We start from the raw sequence: 23330 nt of genomic DNA on the forward strand, positions 1-23330 counted from the left end.
AAGAACCAAAAAGTACAAATAGGGAAACAAAGATGATCTCATAAAAAGTTTTTCCCACCTTTTTTTTTAAATCGAAGGATGAAATAAATTTCGTTTCCTTTCCGTAGAACTGAATTCAAGGAGAGCGAGGCGAGCCCCCCCCCCCCTTTGCTCTGGTTATAGTTTCCGTTCCCATTCCGTGATATGATTTAGGGGCGTAATTAAATATCTAATTGTCTACTGAATGTGTTTTTATTACAATTTGAATCATTCATATTTGATAATTACTTTTTGACAAATTTAATAGCAAAACTACGTTAATGCCCTAAGCGAAATCTACAGTGAACAGCATAAAAAATAACACTCCCGGCATTTTATAATTATGTTTGAATTACATTAAAAAATAACTTTATGACTGACAAAGAATAATGAAATGCACTTGAAATAACAAAGATTCACTAAAGTGTTGTTTTTTTCTCAAATATTATCCAGACGACTCTTGCGAAATCATACCAGCAGACTAATTTTGAACCGAGTGCGATACATTAATAAAAGAAACCTTATGAAATATGCATTTCTAATGAGGTTGTCTTTGATAATCACAATCTTTCACTACATGGAGATCAATTGTATCGCAAGATCATATCTTGAATTTAAAGACTGATTCAAAGAAGATTATAAGTCTTAACAGCGAAATAGTTTTCTGAATAGTCATAGGTGTTTCTCGGAGATAGTGAATATGACATAATTGCACTTAATCTTCTCCGTTTCTACGACCAGTCAAAATGTTTAATTGGTAATTATGGAGTTCTCCTTTAAATGCGAGTCAATAAGTTTAAGAACAGGACAGCGATATGTTTTCATCATAAACAAAGTAAAGTTTATAAACATAATTTGAAGAAACATGATATAGATTTATATTTCTCATGATAAACATACATAGTCAGTATAGGCTAATCTTAATTGCACATATTCATTTTCAACAAAATATCAATATCAGTATCTGAGTATGGTTCCATAGTCAAACCCAAATATAAATAAAATATTTACATTGTAAAGGCGACTGATAATTGTTTATTTTGATTAAATGGGGGTAAACTTATCCTGTACTGTTGATCAGTATATCTTATTTACATGTATCGTGTGTTTTTTCTATAATAAAATTTCATTTTTCATGTCACCATGAAGCACTCTGGCAAGCGAGTGGAACGCTACTTTTGTCGACCTGCAATTAAGAAAAAGGAAACGGGCAAAAATAGAATGTTAAATAAATAAAAAGAAACAGACAAATTAAACAAAATTTCTCAGAAGAGCTTTCACTCGTACGATGGTACAAAATAATGAACTATGCATATTTCTAGTTTAATCGTGTTTTTAATTTGGAGCCATTTGCTAAAAGCACCCTTTCGTTATTGGACTTTTATAAGTGTACGCGATGGACATAGGCGCAATTATAATAAAAATATGCATGAATTATGGGTCTGTACTATTTTGCAACTGACACCACTTTCGAAAACACGGGCCAATGTTTAGATTATCCATGCGCAAACAAGACGCGTATCCGGATGCGCGCCGATTTTTCATAAAGCTTCGTCACAATGGACACAAAACCAAAGTGGGTTACGATGCGCGTAAATATCAGTTGGGGTCGTGTTTACCCACATTTCATTGAAGACGGAATTACAGGTCGATGTTTATAGCTAGTATTGTAAAAAAAAAACAGAAGTGAGCAATGCGTATTGACAACATAGGCTGAACCAGCACAACAAGTTAACGATGTACCATCTGCGATTCGAGATGATTTTGATTAATAGACTGAATTGTAGACTTTCAACTTACGACAAAGCATGATAATTCATTTACATGCATTTTTGGTGAGCAGAATATAACAACTTTCTAATCAAATCATCTGTCTGCAAGGGGCCTATCTACTGAAATTGGACGCCAGTCCCACATCAGCACTTTCATGTGAGTAATTCTCCAGCATGTCTTTTTGCCTTTCACACTTGACAGCCCTTCAACTGATTGATTGCTGTCATTATCATTGTCCTATTGCACTTTTAATCGAACTACTAAGTAGTGCAATGAACCTTGTCAACAATCGAATACCAATTCATTTTCACCTGGAACAATAAAAAGTTGATAAAAGAACTACTTGAAAACGGGGATATTTAAATGCGATCACTACGCTCAATGGACTGTAGACAAAATAGTTCTTGGAATTAAAACTCATTGGGGATAAAATGTGACCAGCCAGCCCACAATCAACGATAATTCGCCCCCCAAAAGAACTTTGAGATTTGTATTGACCATCATAAAAAGCACAACACAAGCATTTAAAATGATTGCAACGTGTCAACAATAGCCCACTCGAATGCTTGATTTAATGTGGAAACAAGGAAAAGAAAAGCGGATAAGAGTTGAAGGAATACGGAGAAAACAAGAATTAAAGTTCGGAGTTCACTCAAGCATGAGATGTGTGCAATGTGATATACTACAATGCCGTCCCCCCAAAACAGTGGTGTCAACATTTATATCCAATTCTATTAAAGTTTACGGCTTATCTTTTTTGACAGTATGAAGAATAATTACTCTTATATTTTCTTTTTTTGTGCGGATGTGGGGAGGCAGAACCTACAAATATCCTTTGTCATTCCATGGTGTTTTCACATCTTCATCTGATTTCATAATGATTAGACGACCATGGTGTGGTTTCCGGGGGTGGTTTAATATATTCATATATAAAAAAAAATCATAGGTAGTTTAGAATTATCAGAATAAAATATTGCTATTTCATTGTTTACCTTCTGTTGCAATTTGATGCAATATTAAAACCGGACGTTGATAAAATATTATCAAACTTTCGTTTATAGCTGGCGCAATTTAGATCAGCACAAATCTGGAAAAGAGTTTTAACTTCATCACGCATAATACCTCGTTTTTTCGCCTTGTCATGGTTTATATTCGAATAAATTACAATGTCCAGGGAAAGTGCATCATTTCAGATAGAACAAGGGATGCTTAAATGTGCTCAGAGGAGATGAATTTCAATATTTGACGTCTTTTGGGGACTACGTCGTAAACGTATCACGTGATATTTACCATCACATGATAATTATTGATCTGATATATTGTAGTACCGGTCGTTATAATCCACTATCGCAGACAACTTCTTTCCTTTCTTCCTTTTTTTTCTTTTCTTTTTTTTCTCTCTTTATTTTCCTTTTCCGTCTGCTTTTCTTAATTTGTTTTTGTATTTTTTTGTTGTACTGTCTAATTGTTTTATGTCTCTTCTGTGTGAGTCTGTGGGGGGGCACTCGAACCCTTTTCCATTATTTTTATTGTAAATTTCATTGAGTTTAATCAATGTTGAGTAATAAATTTTCTACATAACTACTGTATGATTTTGTGAATTTATATTGGTTATAAGTGGTTCAGTTTTGTTACTGAATTTATCCATTGTATATGATTATGTTAATACCATGAGTATTTGTACGATGATTTGTATTGAACTGAATGATTAATAAATACTATTACAAAACAAAAAAATATCGCCAATATACATGATATAGCCGAGTCTGCAAATTCAATATTTACATTATAAGGGAAGTGACCACTAGCGTACCTACCGGGGGGGGGGGCAGGGGGCAGTCTACCCCCCTGACGAGTCACAACCCATGCAAGTGATGGCGCATCCCTGCCCCCAGCCCTGACGACCTTGAAGACTTTTTTTTTCATTCTTTTGAAATTTTGGGGCGGACGAATTTGCCCAACACCCCCCCTGTGAAAAATCCTAGGTACGCCACTGGAAGTGACTGGGATGAAAGCCAAACTTTTATCAGTGCTCGTCCATGAAAAGCAGGAACAAAGCATTATCAGTCAACGGATAATGATGATTATTTTGTTTATAATTGACAATATTTCTGTCATTTCGTGTTACCGCGTTGTATCATCATATCCCATAATTTCAATTATGTTGAAATATTGCCTATCACTAATCTGATATCATACCTTCGCGTTTGACGTAATCCATTATTTCTCTCAATACATCGTCATTTTCACCGGGATGTAAATCTAAGGCGGCATCATCTATAAGCTGCTCGTCCTCAAAGGCATCGTTGATTTCTGAAGAAAAAAAAATATAGATATCAAATTAAAATGTATCGTAAGGGGCGCTCTTTGTGAAGTAGAATGACGGGTGAAGAGCACAGACATGAAGAAAATCCTTGGTATAAGTGTTTTTACTAACTACCTTTTGCCGTTTGATGTTCAAAATGATCATTCAAAGGTCAAGTCCACCCCAGAAAATGTTGATTTGAATGAATAGAGAAAAATCAAATTAGCATAATACTGAATATTTCATCAAAATCGGATGTTAAATAAGAAAGTTATTGGGTTTTAAAGTTTCGCTATTTTTCACAAAACAGTTATATGCACAACTGAGTGGCAAGCAAATGACAGAGAGTCGATGATTTCCATCACTTACTATTTCTTTTCATTTTTACAGATTCGACAATAAGGACTTGACTGAACCATATCGTATTAAACAATGCTAATTCCATATGTTCATGGAGGAATTAATCATTGTTTCACTTGACAATGAGGAGAAAAAATTAGAATATTTGATATATCATATAATAAAATACAAAAGAAATAGTGAGTTGGTGACGTCATCAATCTCCTCATTTGCATACCCACCAGAATGCACATATAGCTGTGTTGTGAAATTAAGCGAAACTTTAAAATGTCATGACTTTCTTATTTTACATCCGATTTGGATGAAATTTTCAGTGTTATGCTTGTTGGATTTTTCTCTTTTTATTCAAACCAACTTTTTGTTGGGGTGGACTTGTCCTTTAAGAAACAGTTACACAATCATTTGGAACTTACAATTAATAAAATTATTTTTGTGGGAGATGGCCTTGTTTTGCATTGGTATACTTATTCTCTTTTCCTAAATTTCACAATTAAATCATTTAAATTTAGTTCTTTGAAATCATGTAAAGATACATTCCTTTCTCTTTTATTCAGCTTGCTTCGAAAATACATGCCTCAGGCAAATATGACCTTAAAATGATACACAACATAAAGGATATGTAACATAACCGTGTTTATTTTTTTTTTGTTTAACATATCACTGATACACTAAACAGCGCCATCTGTAAACACAATACGAATTGAGCGTTTGAACTTGTTTTGGCGAGCACTTGACGATTGCAGGAATCTAATCCAATTGTAACATTTTGGAGTTCACGAATAGATCCTGTAGATACAGAGTTCGAGCCATGGTCATACCTTTCCCATGGTGTCAGAAAAAGTCTGCCCCAGATGTAAATAATCATGTCTGGTGGAAAGATAACTGTCGTCATTTTGTTCACTAATAAGGTTTAGATTTATGCATTATTGTGGCATTTTGCAAAGTTACAAAAAAAAATCCAATAAAAAAAATGGTACACCACGGGAATTGAACAAAGATAGAAGTTGCATCAATCAATTATTTAATGAGAAAGCCATTGAAATCAAGGTTGATTGACACTATATTTTCATATAGCTAGAACTGTAATATTTTATGTAAACTTGTTTTTTTAGTGAAGTCATGAAATCTTTGCTCAAAACCAATAATTTTGATGATCACTAACACAGAAAAGCATACGTGGGACAGTGTATCAAATATTGCTCTGACAAAAATACCCGACATTGACGGAGTTCCGTGCTTGATTTGACTAATTTCTCAGGAATTACGCATTTTCTTTCAGAAACACTTGACACATATTTTGTATTCATACATACAAACACTTGGGGGCAATTTAATTGGATTCTGTTCGAACTCTCAATATGGGTTGAAATGCAATCTGATGAAATGACCACGAAAGTGGTTGTATGTAAATTAAAACACTAAAATGCGCCGACTTAAAATATTATGCCAGAATCTGTAGGCATGGCAATAAGGTCAGATGACGGGTATTTTACAAGCAGCAATAACGCTCGTTCCCAAATGCCTCTTTGTTTTTTCTTGTTTTTTGGGGGGCAAAATAAAATTTTGTTCGTTTTTCAGCTAAGTAAATTTGTCTTCAGTCTTTTTTCAGCTGAGTAGATATCATTAATTTTGTTTTCGTTTTTTTTTCAGCTGAGTAGATTTCAGTCATTAGGGAAATTTACGTTAATGACCGAAGTAGATTTATGAGGATGTAACGGTTTTCTCCCGAGAGCATTGCCTGCTGCATTTTCGACTTTTCATTCTCTGCAATGTTGTATGTTGTTTCTTCATAATTTTTCAACTAGAAAATATACTTTGCCGTGGCTTCATGAGCCACGCAATTATTATGGACGGGTCTTTTTTTAGTACATATTACGGCACAGGGTTGATTTCATGCGCATCCGATCCTCCGTTGAAGCCAAAATATGTGTATTGTCATCTGATCGTTCCCCCGACTCAATCTATCGTTCAGATGACGAGTTTATACTTTCAAAAGACCCATTAGACTTTCAATGAGGTATCCTCGTTTTCGCAGGTCCCTGAGAAAGTGTGCTTAGTGAATTTTTAATGATGTAAGGAATGGTGTTACTTGCCTTCTGGGCTCAGCACAAAGCCCCAGTCCCTCTTCGCAACCCCTGTGGACGGGAATAGATTTGGTGGGAGAGAGATCGGAAATAAACGTTAAAGAAAATCGCACGGTTGATACAAAAATAAACATACAGACGCAGTAATTGGCGTACAGATGTGGGGGGGGGGGGTGGGGGTGCTCTTGCACGACCAATACAAACAAAAGTGAAAATGAATGGAATTGAGGTGAAGTATGATATTGTTAACTGAATACAATGCTAAAATCTTTCAAAACTTGCATTGTAATGAAAATGTCGAAATTTTTGCTCGCTCGCTTCGCTGGCTTACAACCTTTTATTTATTTATATTTTTATTTATTTTACACGATACACCAGATTTTCGGAGTTCTTATATTTGTAAAACGGGGCCCAGGGGAGCGTTTCATCAATATTTTCATTCGACATGATGTCAGATCTTACATCTTTCCTTGATTTTGATTGGCTGGGAGGAGCTGTTTCTATGGTAACTGTCGGATAAAATGGTACTTGTCGGATAAAACGTCCGACAAGTCCTTTCATGAAACGCCCCCCCCCCAGGAGTCTGATCGGTGTGATTGTAGCGCACATTCTAAAAACAGAGAGTAACAAATATACGCTATATGGGGTAGAAAGGGAACATGATGCATGTTTGCTGTGTGATTTCTCCCCCAATATTGGACAAAATGCGTTTTAACGCAACATTGCGTAAAATTTACAAAACATTTGGTATCTTTGTTAACCCCAAAACATTCATGTTCCCAATTTACCCAATATTGGGTAGACTTTTTATAGTGTATAGGGTGACACGACCACTCCTCCGACATTTTGGTCCGTTCTTGATATCTCAGAGGGCAGTACGTAGGTATGAGGGGGCCGGGTTGTATTATACATGTAGTTTTTGGTTCAGAACAATGTAAATAAATTACTTGTGGAAGTTAGGGTTGCTGTCGCCGGAGCAAATGTCATGGAACCGCTGCATAACCCTAGACCCCCCCCCCCCCTCATTTACGGCACAGTTTAAAGTTTCCCATTCTAGCGTGCAAAAAATCTGATTCCCAACATGCACAAATATATGGTGATATACAGGGTGTTTCTGAAAAAAATGTAAAAAGATCAAAGGTCAGCTGAATCAAGTATACATGGTCTATATTCTTGTGATTTCTATACCTACAATACAAGGTAACTCATCAACTTTAATTTGACACCTTGCTGCCATCACCACCGTCCCCGATTACGAAGGCAGAGTCCTTCGAAGCAGTGAATGATGCAAAACCTACCAGTTCCAGGTTTTGGGGTTGTGAAGTACAAAAGGATTTTATCTACAGGTTTTGGATTTCATGAATGCTGCCCCCTGTGTTAACATTTTTTTCTGAGTGACTGTCATTTGCAGTGTGGCTTCGTTCTCTGTTGGACACGTCATTCATACCGACCTTTTGTGCCAACACCTTAAAGGGGAATGAAACCTTTGGAACAAATAGGCTTGTGTCGGAACAGAAAATAAAAGAATAATAACAAAACAAATTGAGAAAAATCTGACAAATAAAGAGAAAATTATGAGCATTTGAATATTGCAATCACTTGCGCCATGGAGATCCTCCTATTGGCAATGCGACAAGGATGTGTGATGTCACATGTGAACAACTTTCCCTTTGATGGACTATAAAATACCTTGAAAATGTTTCTTTTTGCTTTTTCTTATGGTGATACAAACTCTTTATCCATGATGTATTCTTTAAAAATCTGTATTACATGCCCTCCTTTGACCTTAAGAAAGAACACATGCTCTACTGATAGATGTGATAAAAGAGGCAATTTAAGTGAAATATATATATACTAAAGAAATGGGGAGAGTTGTTCACAAGTTACACCTCACACCTTTCTCGCATTGTCAATTTGAAGATCTCCATAGCATTAGTGATCGCAATATTAAAATTTTCATAACTTTCTCGTTATTTGTCCGATTTTTCTCAAACTTTCGTTATCTGTTTCTTTGATTTATTTTTTGTTTTCACACATGCTTTCTCATCCCAAAGGTTTCATTCTCCTTTAAGCATGTTCAACATTTCAATAGTGTCTCCCTTGTCTTGCGCTACTCTTCTGACCATTGCCACGATTGTTGGATCATAATGGGCGAAGAACATCAATATCGGTGCATGTGACTGCAAGTCAGCAAGCACGTGCCCAACCAAAATCGCAGCCAGACACCAATTATGTAACATTGCATTCGTTGACAGAAAAGATAACATTTCACTGAAACTTGCTCGGGGAAAACTCCCCGGGGGGGGGGGACAGTCAAATATATTGCTGTACACACGCGTGACCAAAAAACACCCCCTACACGAGTTTTTCTCTGTGTGCCAAATGACCTCCTAAACAAGTTTTTGCGGGCTTTAATTACTTACACATTTTGGCATCTAAACAAGATGTCGCCAATAAATGACCTTGGGGGGAAAAAATTATACCCTAAACACGATTGGCTATATTCTTTATTATTTATTTATTTTGGGGGGAAACATGCCCTAAATACGTTTGACCCCGCGATTGGCAATTGACCAGTCTCTCGAAACCACCCTTTTTCTTTTCTTTGTCTTTGATACCCTTAACGAGTCCACGCGCGGACCGCGTCCAAAACTGAAAAAGCACCCCTATTTAAACGCGTGTTTTTGTGTGGTTTTTTTTTGGTTACGCGTGTGTATAGCGATATATTTGACTGCCCCCCCCCCCTCTGATGATACCAATAACTTATTACCCAAGTTGATTTCGTGCGTGCATACATTAAAACCCCAAAACTTGGAAAATAAATCATACCGGGTACCCATTCACCTCACCTGGGTCGAGTGCGGCACAATGTGGATAAATTTCTTGCCGAAGAGGAAAGCTACAAGTATAATCCAGTGTAGCATATAATTTACAAGAATAAACCTTTTACTCTTGATATAGATGGCCTTTGAGCTTCAGATACCATCGCGGTGCTTTTTTTTCAACTTTTCAACATACCCTCTGCACAGCAAAAACTGCGGTGTTAACCGGTGTACATAGAGGACCATGCCAGTTATTTTACACCGGTGTTAAATTGGTGGTGTTAATTTTACACCTATAGGTGTTATTACAACACATTTTGTTACATGTACACTCTTTGGTATTATGTTTTATCTCTAGGGTGTAGTTTAACAACTCAGGGTGTGGTCCTCTATCAACACCAATTGGTGTCAGTTTTAACACCGCAGTTTTTACAGTGTGTATGTTAACTTGTAGCTATGACACTTACCGCCTACTGGGGGGCGAGGCGACCAAGCAGGCCTTTTGACGAATGAATCAAGTTCAGGAACTGCAAGAGATTGAATGAAATTGAGAGTTCGATTGTTAGCTAGAGCTGGACTATTGGCCACGATTGGGTGAGGGTGCACAAGACCTTAGCTACTCTCTTGCCTTTTTTTTTTACATTATTGCAAAGTTTTTAGGAATCAACTCGAAAGTCGTCATTCGATGATTATTATTAACCAGTACGAATCTGAGTACGCATTCATTACCATTACCGAAATCTTTCATATCACAAATAATATAATCATTGACGTTATTGCTATTTATAACAATAATAATATGAAGTATAGTAGATAAACAAACGAATGAAAAATGAAGTCAAATGTTCGTACAACTATTCACAATATAAACGCAAACGATGGAATAAGAGGACCATATTCATTACTTTCCTGAGGTTGGGGGCACATAGCCCCTACTTTTTCAACAAAAGTGTGCAAAAGAGTGAAAAATACGATCTGATTGTGATATTCTACATGCTCAGCCCCCAGTTCTGGTTCGCCCCTCCCCCTTGCCCCCCCCCCCCCCGCCACTCTATTTTTCTACTTCACAAACCGTTCGTGTTCCCTGTGAATGAACGGCATGGATGGGGGGGGGGGGGGGGGGATATCCCTCGGTAACTTACCAAATCTCTTCCCTACTCTTGTTCGTGAGTTCCATGCTCTCGTCTGAATATTTGATTGACCATTGTCTCTTACTGTAGGCCCGTCTGTTGTTTTTATCAAAAGATAAAAAAAGGGTTGCATGATCAACCATAGAGGAACAATGTTTTCTTTTCAAGGTCAAGTACACCCCAGAATGATGTTAATTTGAATCAATAGACAAGAAAATCAAACAAACAAGCATTACGCTGAGAGTTTCATCAAAATCTGATGTCAAATAAGAAAGTTATGAGATTCAAAAGTTTCACTTATTTTGCACAAAATAGTTATGCACAACTCAGTTACATGCAAATGAGACAGTCGGTGCTGACATTCACACATTATTAATTTTGTTTTCCTTTTTTTAATTATTCAATGTTTCAATTTTTACAGATTTGACAATATGGACCAACCTCAGACTTAACCATATTAAAACAATCGCAATTGTACATTATATATTTCTTAATAATAATATACAACATAAATGAAGGATAGCTGACGTCATCAGTCCCCTCATTTGCATACCGACTAGAAACTGCTTTGTGAAATTAAAGAGAAAAATCAAGGATGTCATAAACTATCATTTTACAACCGATTTTCCAGTGTTATGCTCGTTTCACTGTCTCCCTTTATCATAATTAACTTCAACCGATCTATTCACAGGTTCCCATTCACCATACACCCATGTCGTATTTAGTACCTAATGGATGATAAACATATGACATAATAAAAGCATTTATGAGATTTCTTTACTGATCACAAGTTAAAGATCGCATCATACTTATTGCTTTTTAACATTAACTTTAATAGTGTTTCTGTACCTCATTTGGAACCTGTATTTGGTACCCAGTGGATATTGAAACATGTGACATATTATTGTTAGAGTGGACATGCGCTTTAAGAAACACCTTTTTTTAAATACAATATATATGTTTAATTGTTATGTTATATAACAATCTATGTATGTTGCATGCACCACTACATTATTTTTTTTCCATCCAATGAAAATAAAAAAGAAATAAACTGGAATTCAGAAAAAATATGTTACTAAATACTTACATCTACTTTCTGTCATTTTCGTCCATCCTCGATACTGAAATAAAAAAAGAGTTGATGACCATTATATCATTTTAACAGTAAGTTGACGAAAGTACAACAAAGATTCCCGAAATAATGTTTTTTCCTGCCGAAAAATATAGAATAAAAGTGTTAAACAAATGATGTTCAAGGATCACAAAAATGCACATAAGTTTGATACTCATACCTTTAGAAATTCATCGTTTTATCAATTCGACTAATGCCAGCAAGCAATAAGCAACTCAAAGAAAGAAATTGTCAGAGTATTATGAGTTAAATTTTATATATCCGAAATTTATATGCCATTAGCAATAAATGAGGTTTTCGTAAAATACACACACACATTACAATGCCAGCGGTAAAAGAATAATGAATCTAAAACACTATTGAATACCGAAATGTATTTCTTTGAACACATGCAAGATCATCTGAAATTTCAATATTTGTGATCTTAGGTGAACTCCAACCTAATTCTAAAATAGTATCAATGTTAATGATGGTGTATTTAGCTTTCACCTATAGAAATTGACGCCAGGCCTACCGGCGTGTGAAAAATAAGGTTTCCGACGAACGGATGGATTTTTTTTTTAGATACTTGAAAAACACTATTGGGCTTCCCATGCAGCCGTGCTTCATCGGAGCTGTGGGGCTGGGAAAAACCAAAATTGATTAAAAAAAAGAAGAACAATGAATAACCAAATAATGTAATTGAAAGCAAATATAAAGGACAACAAAAAATGCACATTAAATCCTGATATGCTCATTAAAAAAATCTAAACCAAACGAATAATCGGCAACACAATTAAACACTGCATATGGGTTGGGCAAAACCCATGTTAAATGTACGATCTGCTTTGAATCTACACACTAAGAAATAAAGGTACAAAATTGAACCCCGAAAGGTTGATGCAAAATCAGCACCCTATGGGTTCAAAAATTGAACCCCTGATTTGGGGTTCAAAAATTGAATCCTACGGTTGGGGTTCATTTTTGCACCCTGCGGGTTCAAAACTGCACCCCTAAATTTTAAAATCCCTGGGGTGCAGTTTTGAGCCCGCAGGGTGCAAAAATGAACCCCAACTGCAGGGTTCAATTTTTGAACCCCAAATCAGGGGTTCAATTTTTATCTATTTTATCTATCTATCTATCTATCTAGGCCTATCTATCTGTCTATCTTTTTTAACATTCCGACCAAAATACTGGTCATTCTAAGCACTTTTTTAATCATGAAGAGGAAAGGTAAATGACTATACACTCGATATCTATTTGTCCTTATAATCTTTGATTACCCACTATCTTTTATTCCCAATGAACATGTCTTCGATTCAATCACAAGTTTACATATACTTATATGTACCCTGTCAAATATTTACCGACCTATACAAATTAAGATCAATTAGGTTATCCTGTGTTCTAAAAGTTTGCAAAATCGTTGCAACCTCCTTAAACAATTAAAAACTCGTTGCTAGCAAATAAACCCCCATTTATCACCAAACTTCAAATTAAAAACTGTATTTATTTGGTAGCAATTAACGTAACCCAGGGTGGTCTGTAAATATTATGACACGTGTTGCTTTTTGCTGTAGTGATCTCCAAAACAATGTGACAACAAGGAGTTACGAAAAGGCTCGTTAATCTACCATTTTGTAAGTTGTATTTACAAAGGCGTGATTATCGACATGTATCCATTTGTAGAATTGATACCTTTGTTTGAATTGTCAGTTCGATTGTTAAGCCACCCTCCCAATCACGTTTAAAATTTTGTGGATTTTTCATCCCCAAATTGCTTTGCAATGCTATTCCTGTCAAGTGTGTGTATTTGAGTTTTGTCAGACGTGTATCAATCAGATATGATTATTTACGTCTGGGACCGACCTTTAACGTCACCATCCGAAAGACGTGACCAGGGCTCGAACCTCGAACCTCTGCATCAATTTGTAACTTCCCCAAAGCTTGGATTACAGGCGCACGCCACAATGCCCAGTTTTACAATTTACGGTTTATTACTGGCCTCATTTCTCCGCTTCGTAGTTAAACATGTAATTTTCACTCAATAGAACGTGCTAATTGCCAATATTAATTCTGAAAAGAGGTTATTTTTGTTTGTTTGTTTTCTTCCCTTAACGTTATTAAAATCGGAAAGTCAACATGTTATTATTTCAGTATCTAAATTGGGTTATGTAATGAGTCGAAAATGAAAGGGGCGTTTTCTGTATACGTTTCAAAAATTTCATTTTGGGCATTCTTTTGTAAGACATTGGGTCACGTGTGTATAGTGACGATAGCTCATTGGCTCACAAATGATGATGGTTTCACACTACAGACCGAATTCGTGTTTTTTATACTAGTTCTTTTTTCATTATGGTGACGTCACTAACACTCTTAACCATGAGAGATAGTCGACCAAAGTGTGCTTAGCACCATGTATTATCAATAATATTTGTCTCCTTTTTTTAAAGTTATTACAACACATACACTCAAAAAAAATTGTGTAAAATGGGAACATGCATGTTTGTTTGCTAAAATGATACCAAGTATTGTGCAGATTTTACGCAATGTTGCGTTGAAATTTACCCTACATGCATTTTGCCCAATATTGGGGGAAATATCGAGCAAACATGCACGTTCTCTTTCTGCCCAATATTGGGCAAATTTTTACTCTCTGTTCTTAGAGTGTAAGGTTTATATTATTTTGTGTTCTCTCATAATTAATATATTATTCATCCATGTGGTTAGGAATCATCATTCACTGTAATATTTTTTTTCGAATTCTCATTCGCGGTCGGGTACATTGTCACTCGATTTTTTTAAAATTTCCATTGGCACTCTACGGGGACCATCTCTTGTTTTAGAGGTGTGGCTCAGTGGATAAGTCTCCGGACTGTGAACCACAAGGACCGGGGTTCAAATCCCACCACAGCACTAGCGTCCTTTGGCAAGGCGTTTATCTACATTTGCCACACTCCACCCAGGTGTAGTAAATGGGTACCCGGTAGGAAGAAATTCCTTGGAATGATCGATGCACCCGATCACGGTAGCCGTGCTTAAGCCGGGGTAATAGTATGCAGCGCTTAGAAAAATTTGTATTAAGCGCTATATAAATGTTGCATACTATTTTCATTATTATTATTTTAAATTTTGGTGGCGCCTGTCTTCAAATTTGAACCCTATAGGGGTTGGTACAATTATCCCTAGGGGTGCTTTTGTGTGAAATTACAGGGGCCGCGGAAGCGGGGGGGGGGGTGGCTGGGGGAGGGGGGTTAGGCTTTAGCCCCCACTTTTTTTTCCAAAACCGTGTACAAAATGTAAAAATGACCATATGATTGTGATTTTTCGCATGGTTAGCCCCCCCCCTTCCCCCCACTTTGAAAAACCGTTCCGCGGCCCCTGAAATGTGTTATTTTTCATCGTTTTCTAAAGGGTGTAATATTACTATATTAACACCCTATAGGGTGCAAAGTTGAACCATGTAATTGAGGTCCAAATTTGGCCATTTCTTAATGTTTGGTATTATGCACCTTAAAAGGTGAACAGTTGAACTTTTAGGGTGCAAATAATAATGAATAGGTACATTTTTGCACCGGTGTTCTACTTAGGGTGCAAGATTACACCCACAAAGTTTGGTAAAAGTGTTACATTTAGGTTTCAAATTTGTTTTGGGCCGGGTGTATGAAAGGCACGAATATAAATTCACGTTTCCGTCACTCACCATTGGCTTTTTCTGTACCTGTCTTGGGTTGTCTGCAAAGGCCAGAGCGATGATCACAGCCAGCAATGTGATGCCGACTGCCTTTAAACTGAAACCCAAATTCATCTTTGATCTAAAAATAAGAGAGAAGTAGAGTAAAAATGATAATAAGATAAGAATATAGGATATTTTTATACCGCACATATCCACCTTGTAGGATGCTCAAGGCGCTCCTATATCATACCGGCTTAAGCTAGTTAACGGATTCAGGTACTCGTAACTTTTTGAGGAATTTCTGCCGATATCCATATACCTCACCAGGGTTGAGTGCAGAACTTTGTGGATGAATTTCTTGCTGATGGAAATTACGCCATGGCTAGGATTTGAACCCACGACCCTTGGATTCAAAGTCCGGGGTATACTACGCAGGGAGTAAAACGGGGTTGAGGGGGGGGGTGTGAGATGAAGAGAAGAAGGGGGTCGAGTGGAATGTGTGTGTGCAATAGAAAATGTCATCTTTATCATTAACGAACAGGATAGTGGTGATAGTTTCAGGATCGTTTATAATTATACTTTATTCCCAATGTCATGGTCTTCCGACAACTAATATTGATGTTCAACCATCAAGGACCCTTCGCAAAAAAGAGCTGTGTTGACGCATGCACAAAGGTTGCGTCAGTCATGCACTCAAGTTGGACCTACTTTAGCAAAAAAAAAACGCATGAATCCATTGCCTTTTAAATTAAATTTCCATTAATACACTAATTTTTTTATCTCAATGTGTAAGTATTGTGCTCGTTACTTAACGATAGATCCACAAATAACTTCCTCGCAACAGGTTCACCTATTTCAAACAATTGTCTAATTTTACAATTTGCCCTGAAATTTCTACCAAAAAAATGCTTCTGTCAGATAGTGTTAGAGAACGAATTAAAAGATGATGTCATGAAAATAATACACCATACTTTTGTAATGTCATGCAGGACGAATTGGTAATGTATTATATTACATGACTGTCAATAACGGAGAGAGGATACGAACATAGGTGATTCCTTAAACTTCACTTATCTCTCCTATTCGTTTCCCTCCCATTGTCTCCCTCTCCCAGTCTATACCTCCATAGTGATATCTATTTAAAGAGCTCAATTGCAAAAGGGGATAGATCCATTTTTCATAACATTGTATTGTTTCTTTGTCGCACACTTGCACTGATGATACAAAATACAGTTTGAAATTTCCATTAAAACGTTAATAAAAGTGGCAAAGAAAAACCACCTTTTTTATTCAAAAGGATTGGATGTATCAAAGTTGGCTTGCAAAAGAGATTAGATCCACAATGGACATTTTTGTTAAAAATATTTTTGAAATTGAAGACAGGTAGATTTCTTGTATACCCAATTATAAGTTCACACGACAGGGTAATACATGATGGAAATTTAGTTTCCCGTAAGAATAATGCAATATGACTGTATAGGAGAATAAAAAGCATGATTTTTCTCGGAATGGTCCAAACTGGATTTAACCCCCTTTGTAACCAAACTGTTAATTTCTAAATCTTCCTTTCTTCTCTCCTCTCTTCCCTCTTTTCTCACTCCCCTCTCTGTTCACAATGTTCGGTAACACACCTCTCGTATACCAATGGGGCACAACGGTGATACCACGTTATGCAGAATATGAAAACGAAAATGTAACTTTGGAAAATTGGGGCTCCTCCCTATTATCCCCACCTCCCTCTGCCCATATCTGTCAATTTCCATCTCTCTATCTGTTGTTCTACCTCCCCTCATCAACCAGTCTCTTTCTCTCCCTCCCTCTTTCTTTACCTATATCTGCATCACTTCACGAATAGGTATTAATGATGTAAACGAGCGTATCTCGTTTCTTTTCTCAAGTTTCTCTCATGGTCTTCATGTATGAAATCCAAACAATTGAATAATTGATCACTTTTCATCACGCTATTGAAAGCGATAGAGGTAAATTTACAGTCATTTGTAGAAAGGATAGAAAGGTAAAAAAGTTACAAGACAAAAGCAGCAGAATCAATTTTACGGTGCCTTAAAAATATGGTGAAATAAGCAACAATTTCAAACATACTAATTACTAAGACAACTGATTATCTTTATTTTTGTTTCTTCAAAAGTTTTTTTCAAAATATAATGCACACGAGGAGTTTAATTCCAAATTGATTAAGGAAAAAATAGATGTATCAAATAAACAGTCATTAAATTAAAGTCATGTGTTGGGTTTGAAATCATTTTCCCCAATTATCCGGTTAGAACTAAAGTACACTAAAAATATTGGGTGATTTATCATCACGGTGAAATTTACGTGATTTTTGTCGATTTTAGATTAATTGATGAGGTACGATAATTTTGTTCACTGTATCTTTTTATTTTTGTACGAAAGTCTACGGAGTATCAGTGCGATGGAAATTACCAATGCATCTGACATCTTTCCATATAATCCATGAATTAGGAAATAAATAAGGATTAACATAATGTCCCAAAGAGCAAAATATGCGAATATTACTTAAATTTCCCGAGGGAAAGAGCATTGTGAATCATCTAATTCATTCAAAGCCGCTTGCTCATATATGGAATCTGTTCAGGTCTTGACCCTAAATTACAAAATGCACTCAATCCTAATGAAAATGTCTCACTACTACCAAGAAATTCGGATTATATTACTAAGAAAATACATTATGCGATCTAAATCTGTCAATGAATAATGGATGGCATTCGAATATTGCATTGAAAAAAGCTTATAACCAACATTTTCGGAAGAAAGAAAAAAATGGAACACAATAATCAAGATCATTCACAATTTGTGTTCTTACTAGTATGTTATATTGTTTTTACTTTGATATTTTGTCTGCATGACCCCCCCCCCCCCACACACACACACACACGGATTTTAGATTAATTTTGAATAATATCCGAGCCTCACGTGTTTGTTCCGTGTTTTCGGCTTTTTTAATAAGAATCGTTTTCCACAATAAATTTTGAGATAGTTCTCATTATATTCAGTACATTGTAAGTGCAATTGATATCATTGAGTTTGAATTAAAGGGCAAAACAGTTTCAATAGACATGATAGATATAGGCTTTACAACCTCTCTTCTTCCAAAGGAAGGATGAAATCGGTAGGGTGCTCCCACACCGCAAATAAAATTAAGATGGCTGACTATACCTAGAGGATTAGGAATTAAAACTGTAGGATAATCCCATGTCTGATATAATTGCACTTGTATATAAATATAGTGGATGCCACAAAGCCATAGGAGTACCAAGGCGATTATGCAGTCCCTTTTCTATGTAAATGCGATTATGTGATTATCTGTTTGATGAAAAAAAAATCTTAGAATAATATTTTTCTTTAATGAGGATTTAAGATGAAATAAGAATATGAGCTGGATATTTTGTTCTTTACATTCATAAAATCAGAAATTTACGACTTTTCTTATTTTTGGTCTCGGATTATTATCTTTTAAAGTTTGTCATTAACGTAAGATCTAAAAAAAATGAAATGTGTGTTTATGAAGTCAGTGGCGTACAGACAGGGAGGCTTGGGGCGCTTGCTCCCGCCCCGACCCCCCCCCCCCCAAAAAAAAAAATAAAATAAAATAAATAGATGAATTAATGAAAAACGGGACCAAGGCAAACAAAAAAAGAGAAAAGGAGAAAAAAGAGTCAAGTAAAAAAAAATATGCCAAAATCTATCACAAAATGGATTCTTTGTAATAAAGACTGTCGAAACTTTTGCTCCCTCGCTTCGATCGCTCTGTTTTTCAAATGAAATTTGCGCGATAAAGCCCCTGCTCCTTCATTTTTGATGGTTTGTTGTGGTTTAGATGGTGATGGTTCTGTGAGATAACATGGTTCGAATCCTGGTTTGAAATACCCAAGCATGTCTGTTATGTGTTTTCTTGTGCAGAGGTGTGTTTGATTCCATGTTAATAAGGTTAATAAGGTGTATGTAAACCCACTCATCGCCACGGGAAAAAAGGCAGAGAAACAGGGACTTTCAAAATTGTGTCATTTCGCAGCTTTTGAATTTTGACCTTGCCTCACATTTCAGGGAACTGCACCTCCATGTGAACCATAATCATATCACATATGGTATCATTTTTATGATGATTAAATGATATATTCATTAGCATCAATTGCACATTAATATTCACTAAAACCGAGGAGGGATTATCGCTCAAAGTCAGATTTTCAAACTTCTTTTGAGGAATTTATCTCCCATGCGTAAATTCTGTCTCTGATCTTAGATAATTAAGTACGAATTCTAATCATCACCAGATTTCGGTAGTAAAGAATATGAGGTAAAACAAAGACGGATCAGGAAGGCCGCCATCGATAAACAACTTTGGGCTGTTCTACTTGACTCCTGTTCCTTATAACCCCATTTCATTACTAATAAAATATCAGAAACAAAGAAATAGATATATTTCGATTAAATTTTTGATCAGTAGTGCTGACCTTTGTTGAGAGCCGGAAGCCATTCGTCAGGGTAATGGACAATGAGAGTTGATTTTGTTTATTAAGTATTCAACACAAATTATTAAGTATTTAACACAAAATTATTAAGTATTTACCACAAAATTGAGATGACAATACCGTCTCGGGTATCTAAATGATCTACTTCTTCAAGGCGAGACACCTTGCCGCAAGTTACTTACTGAATCATAAATGTATATTCCATTTTCTTTTGACCTTCTCAACGTTGGAACTTCATAGGGTTTAAATAGCATGGGGTGCGAGAAATAAGGCAAACACATATTCATTCTCGGGAGCTTTGCAACGCACTATGACAGAAATATCCGAATAATACAAGAATAGTATAATTGTGTAAAAATAAATATATGACTTATCAGATTCTGACACAATTGATTTTAAGTTACAATTTATAAAATGTAATGTTTGATACATGATATTAATTTGAAGGGAGGGTATATCCCCCCCCCCCCCCCGTCACCACTTATGATTTTCAATCCGCCATAAATGAATGAAGTTCTAGTTATAGGGAGAAAAAGAATGCGTTTATTAGTCATAAAAGGGTCGGACAGCGCCCTCACTTTTAAATCAAAATGTTTGAGAACCAAAGGTGTCAGATTTCGTCAGATACAATTTACCACTGTACATCTTCCATGCATTTATATTTTGATAAAGATGTTTGCTATTGATCTATCAATTTTGTCATGTTTTCCATGTATTTTGTATAACATTCATGCATTACTAGGGACTTTGACGGCGCCTGTGGAGAAATCCATTTACTTAATCTAATTGGATTACATGTTTGCCTAAAATCAATTTAGTATGACTGATAATAATCATCATTTTTGTGAAAAGGGTAACTTGATATTTTGTTTCTAATATCGTGTTGTAATGCTAATGGCATTTGAGCAGTGGTCCCAATATACTAAATGTAATTCGAAACCTTTGGAGGATCTCTGAATTTTACATTCTATTAAAACATTATGATTGACAGCATTTCGTTGCGATTAAATTCTAGAACTCATTTAACAATTCACCATTATGTCAATCGAAATCATGGCGTATGTACATTTCGTACTCATAGAGTGGTGGGAGGCAAAAACGATTATACATTTTTGAATAAACTCGAAAACGAGTGAACAAAGCGACCGAGCAAGTCATGTGAGTGCGTTGCATTTACTAAAGTGGCATTAACAGATTGCATGCATATATTTGATAAATTTTGTGAACAGTTTCAGTAAAAAAAGGAAGCATACCCCCCCCCCCCGCTACGTAAGACCATGTTTGAAATACGAGTTTCTTCTTTGTCTTTTCAAAAAAACTTGACTTGGGGGTCAAATGAGGTGAGGGAAACGTGTTTCGTTGACATTCGTCGTGGAATGAGCATGTAAGATCATATCACTGGGGAATAAAAGAAATATATGTATTCAGAGCTTATTCTTATCTGAAGACTTATTGACAATTAACATGATAAATCTGGTATAACTGTAATTAAACGACTGAATATGTATATGTACTTCAGTGTTGATTGTGTGCACTCAATGTTTTCGGAACATTACGTTCAATTATTGTAGAGGTCAATAGTTATCGAATTTGACAGTGTTCACAATGACAGTTACATAACCTCTGTCGATTTCAAAGTATTACTGTGTATATATTTGTTTAAATAAACGGTCGCTTACATAATATATCTGTCAAAAATTGTGGATTAAGTTGGTGAAAATAATATGGAAGTCTTATATTAGTTAATAAGAAATTGAATATAGCTCAGCAATCATTTCCAGGGAAAAAAGATCGATATAAGAAGGATGGGGAGTCTCCAAGATGAAAATAAAGAAAATAACGGAAGACTTTAACACCAACCCACAAAGTATATTCTAGACCGAAATTTATTTTTTTAATGGTTCCATGAGACTTGCTCCGGCGACAGATCTATATTCCAATTACTAATCGAATGACGAGCTTCAACCCTGGGTTTAACACTATACCCTACACTGCAAAAACTGCGGTGTTGATTTATATCTGTCCACACCTGTCCAGAGAAGTATTGAAATAACACCAGTTTGGAATCAAACCGATGCTGTTTTAATACTAATTGGTGTTGTATAAACACATATCTGGTGTTAGACCCAAACCAAACTGGTGTTGTTTAACACTTCTCTGGTGTGGACAGATATATATTCCGGGCTGGTGTTAAATCAACACCGGAGTTTTTGCAGTGTATACCCTAAACCTATATCCCACTGCCACCCCAATCCTAAACCTACATCTTAGATGAAATTAAACCCTGAGCAACGTTGCAGGGGCATATGTCGTGTCACCAAAAAGGTTTTAAATAACGATAAGTCAAATTTCTTGCAACTCCTAGATGGTATTCAGGGAACTTAAGAAAAAAAAGCTATGATTAAAGATAACGATAGGGTTGAACTTACCCTTGCGTAGTACTGTTAGATGGTCACTGGTATCTAGTGTCGTCGCCGGGAACAAATATAATTCGTTGAATCAAATTTATTCTTGTAATTAACAATCTTCTCTCTTTTAAATCGAATCCAGTGACTCCCTCTCCGCCCGATCATCTAATGCCAAATTAAGAAGTAGGTTTTAGTTTATAATCTTTTCCTTGGTTTGTTCTTGTGACGTCAGCATGAGCCGAACCAATCAGAGGCTATGATCTGCATGTTTGCTCGGGGCGGAGGAAGAGGAGCATGCAAGTAGTTCGACGGTGTTCGGAAGTTGTTCACAACGACTTAGTGGGCACTGACGAGGGCGACAATGAAGGCTTAACATGGGGTCTTTCCTGTAGAACACCCCCCTTCTCTCTCTCTCTCTAACCACTTTCCTCTTATTGTGTTAAACTGATCCGTCCATGAATTAAGTGTGTTTAAACGTCTTGCACTCTGTCTCAAACGCTCTCCTCCCATCTCTCTATAAATCCCATCTACTTATTCTCATCCTTTTGAAACCGTCATCCAACATGATAATTTCATATCCTTGTATGCATAGGGAAGATATGGGTGCGGGTTGTGGCTCAGTATATAAGTCTTCGGACTTTGAACGTTAAGACTCGGGGTTCGAATCCCGCCGCTGCACTCGCGTCCTTTAGCAAGCCGTTTATCTACATTTGCCACTCTCCCCCCAGGTGTAGTAAATTGGTAAATGGTTAGATGTACTTCCTTTAATGCTCGAGCGTCCGATCGGGATATTCGGGAATAATGTATACAGCGGTTAGAATATGATATTAAGCGCTAGAAATATGTTTGATATAGAACTGGAAACATATTACATTAAGGTGGGGGAGGTGATGACTACGGAGCCTTTAAAGTGACATCGACTTGACGACTTGTCGAGATACTTTATCTTGCCGTGTCGACATAAAAACCTTGCTATGTATCTCGCCAAGTCGACTTATAAAAGGTTATGTGTAGACATGGCGAGATACGTTTTCTTGCCAAGTTGACTTATACAGATTATGTCAACATGGCGAGATATTTTATCTTGCCAAGTAGACTTATATAAAAAGTCATGTGTCAACTTTTCGAAATATAT

General features: G+C 36.3%; 1 protein-coding gene across 2 annotated transcripts; it reads right to left on the reverse strand.

Annotated features, from left to right (window-relative positions):
• Nucleotides 1-1134: 1134 nt before the first annotated feature.
• On the reverse strand, nucleotides 1135-22387 carry LOC121422157. Of its 2 annotated transcripts, XM_041617055.1 has the most exons (8): nucleotides 22217-22386; nucleotides 15307-15418; nucleotides 11580-11613; nucleotides 10505-10588; nucleotides 9830-9889; nucleotides 6550-6591; nucleotides 3991-4104; nucleotides 1135-1204 (listed from the first exon to the last, which is right to left on the reverse strand). In XM_041617055.1, exons 2-8 carry the CDS (start codon nucleotides 15409-15411, stop codon nucleotides 1191-1193), a joined length of 453 nt encoding a protein of 150 aa, XP_041472989.1. In that variant the 5' UTR covers nucleotides 15412-15418; nucleotides 22217-22386; the 3' UTR covers nucleotides 1135-1190. The 2 variants fall into 2 exon arrangements, with proteins under 2 accessions (XP_041472989.1, XP_041472990.1); XM_041617056.1 differs by lacking the exon at nucleotides 6550-6591 and having other exon boundaries at nucleotides 22217-22387.
• Nucleotides 22388-23330: the final 943 nt, after the last annotated feature.

This window comes from Lytechinus variegatus, chromosome 9 (assembly GCF_018143015.1).
Source record: "Lytechinus variegatus isolate NC3 chromosome 9, Lvar_3.0, whole genome shotgun sequence".
Taxonomy (NCBI): Eukaryota; Metazoa; Echinodermata; class Echinoidea; order Temnopleuroida; family Toxopneustidae; genus Lytechinus; species Lytechinus variegatus.

What these genes read in the sequence shown, in the direction of transcription:
- LOC121422157 (XM_041617055.1), bottom strand. Translation starts at nt 15,411, where the DNA reads ATGAATTTGGGTTTCAGTTTAAAGGCAGTCGGCATCACATTGCTGGCT. An exon ending in AGGTACAGAAAAAGCCAATG is followed by an intron (nt 11,614 to 15,306) that starts GTGAGTGACGGA and finishes TTTTTATTTCAG; the next exon opens with TATCGAGGATGGACGAAAAT. An exon ending in GCCTCGCCCCCCAGTAGGCG is followed by an intron (nt 6,592 to 9,829) that starts GTAAGTGTCATA and finishes TCCCGTCCACAG; the next exon opens with GGGTTGCGAAGAGGGACTGG.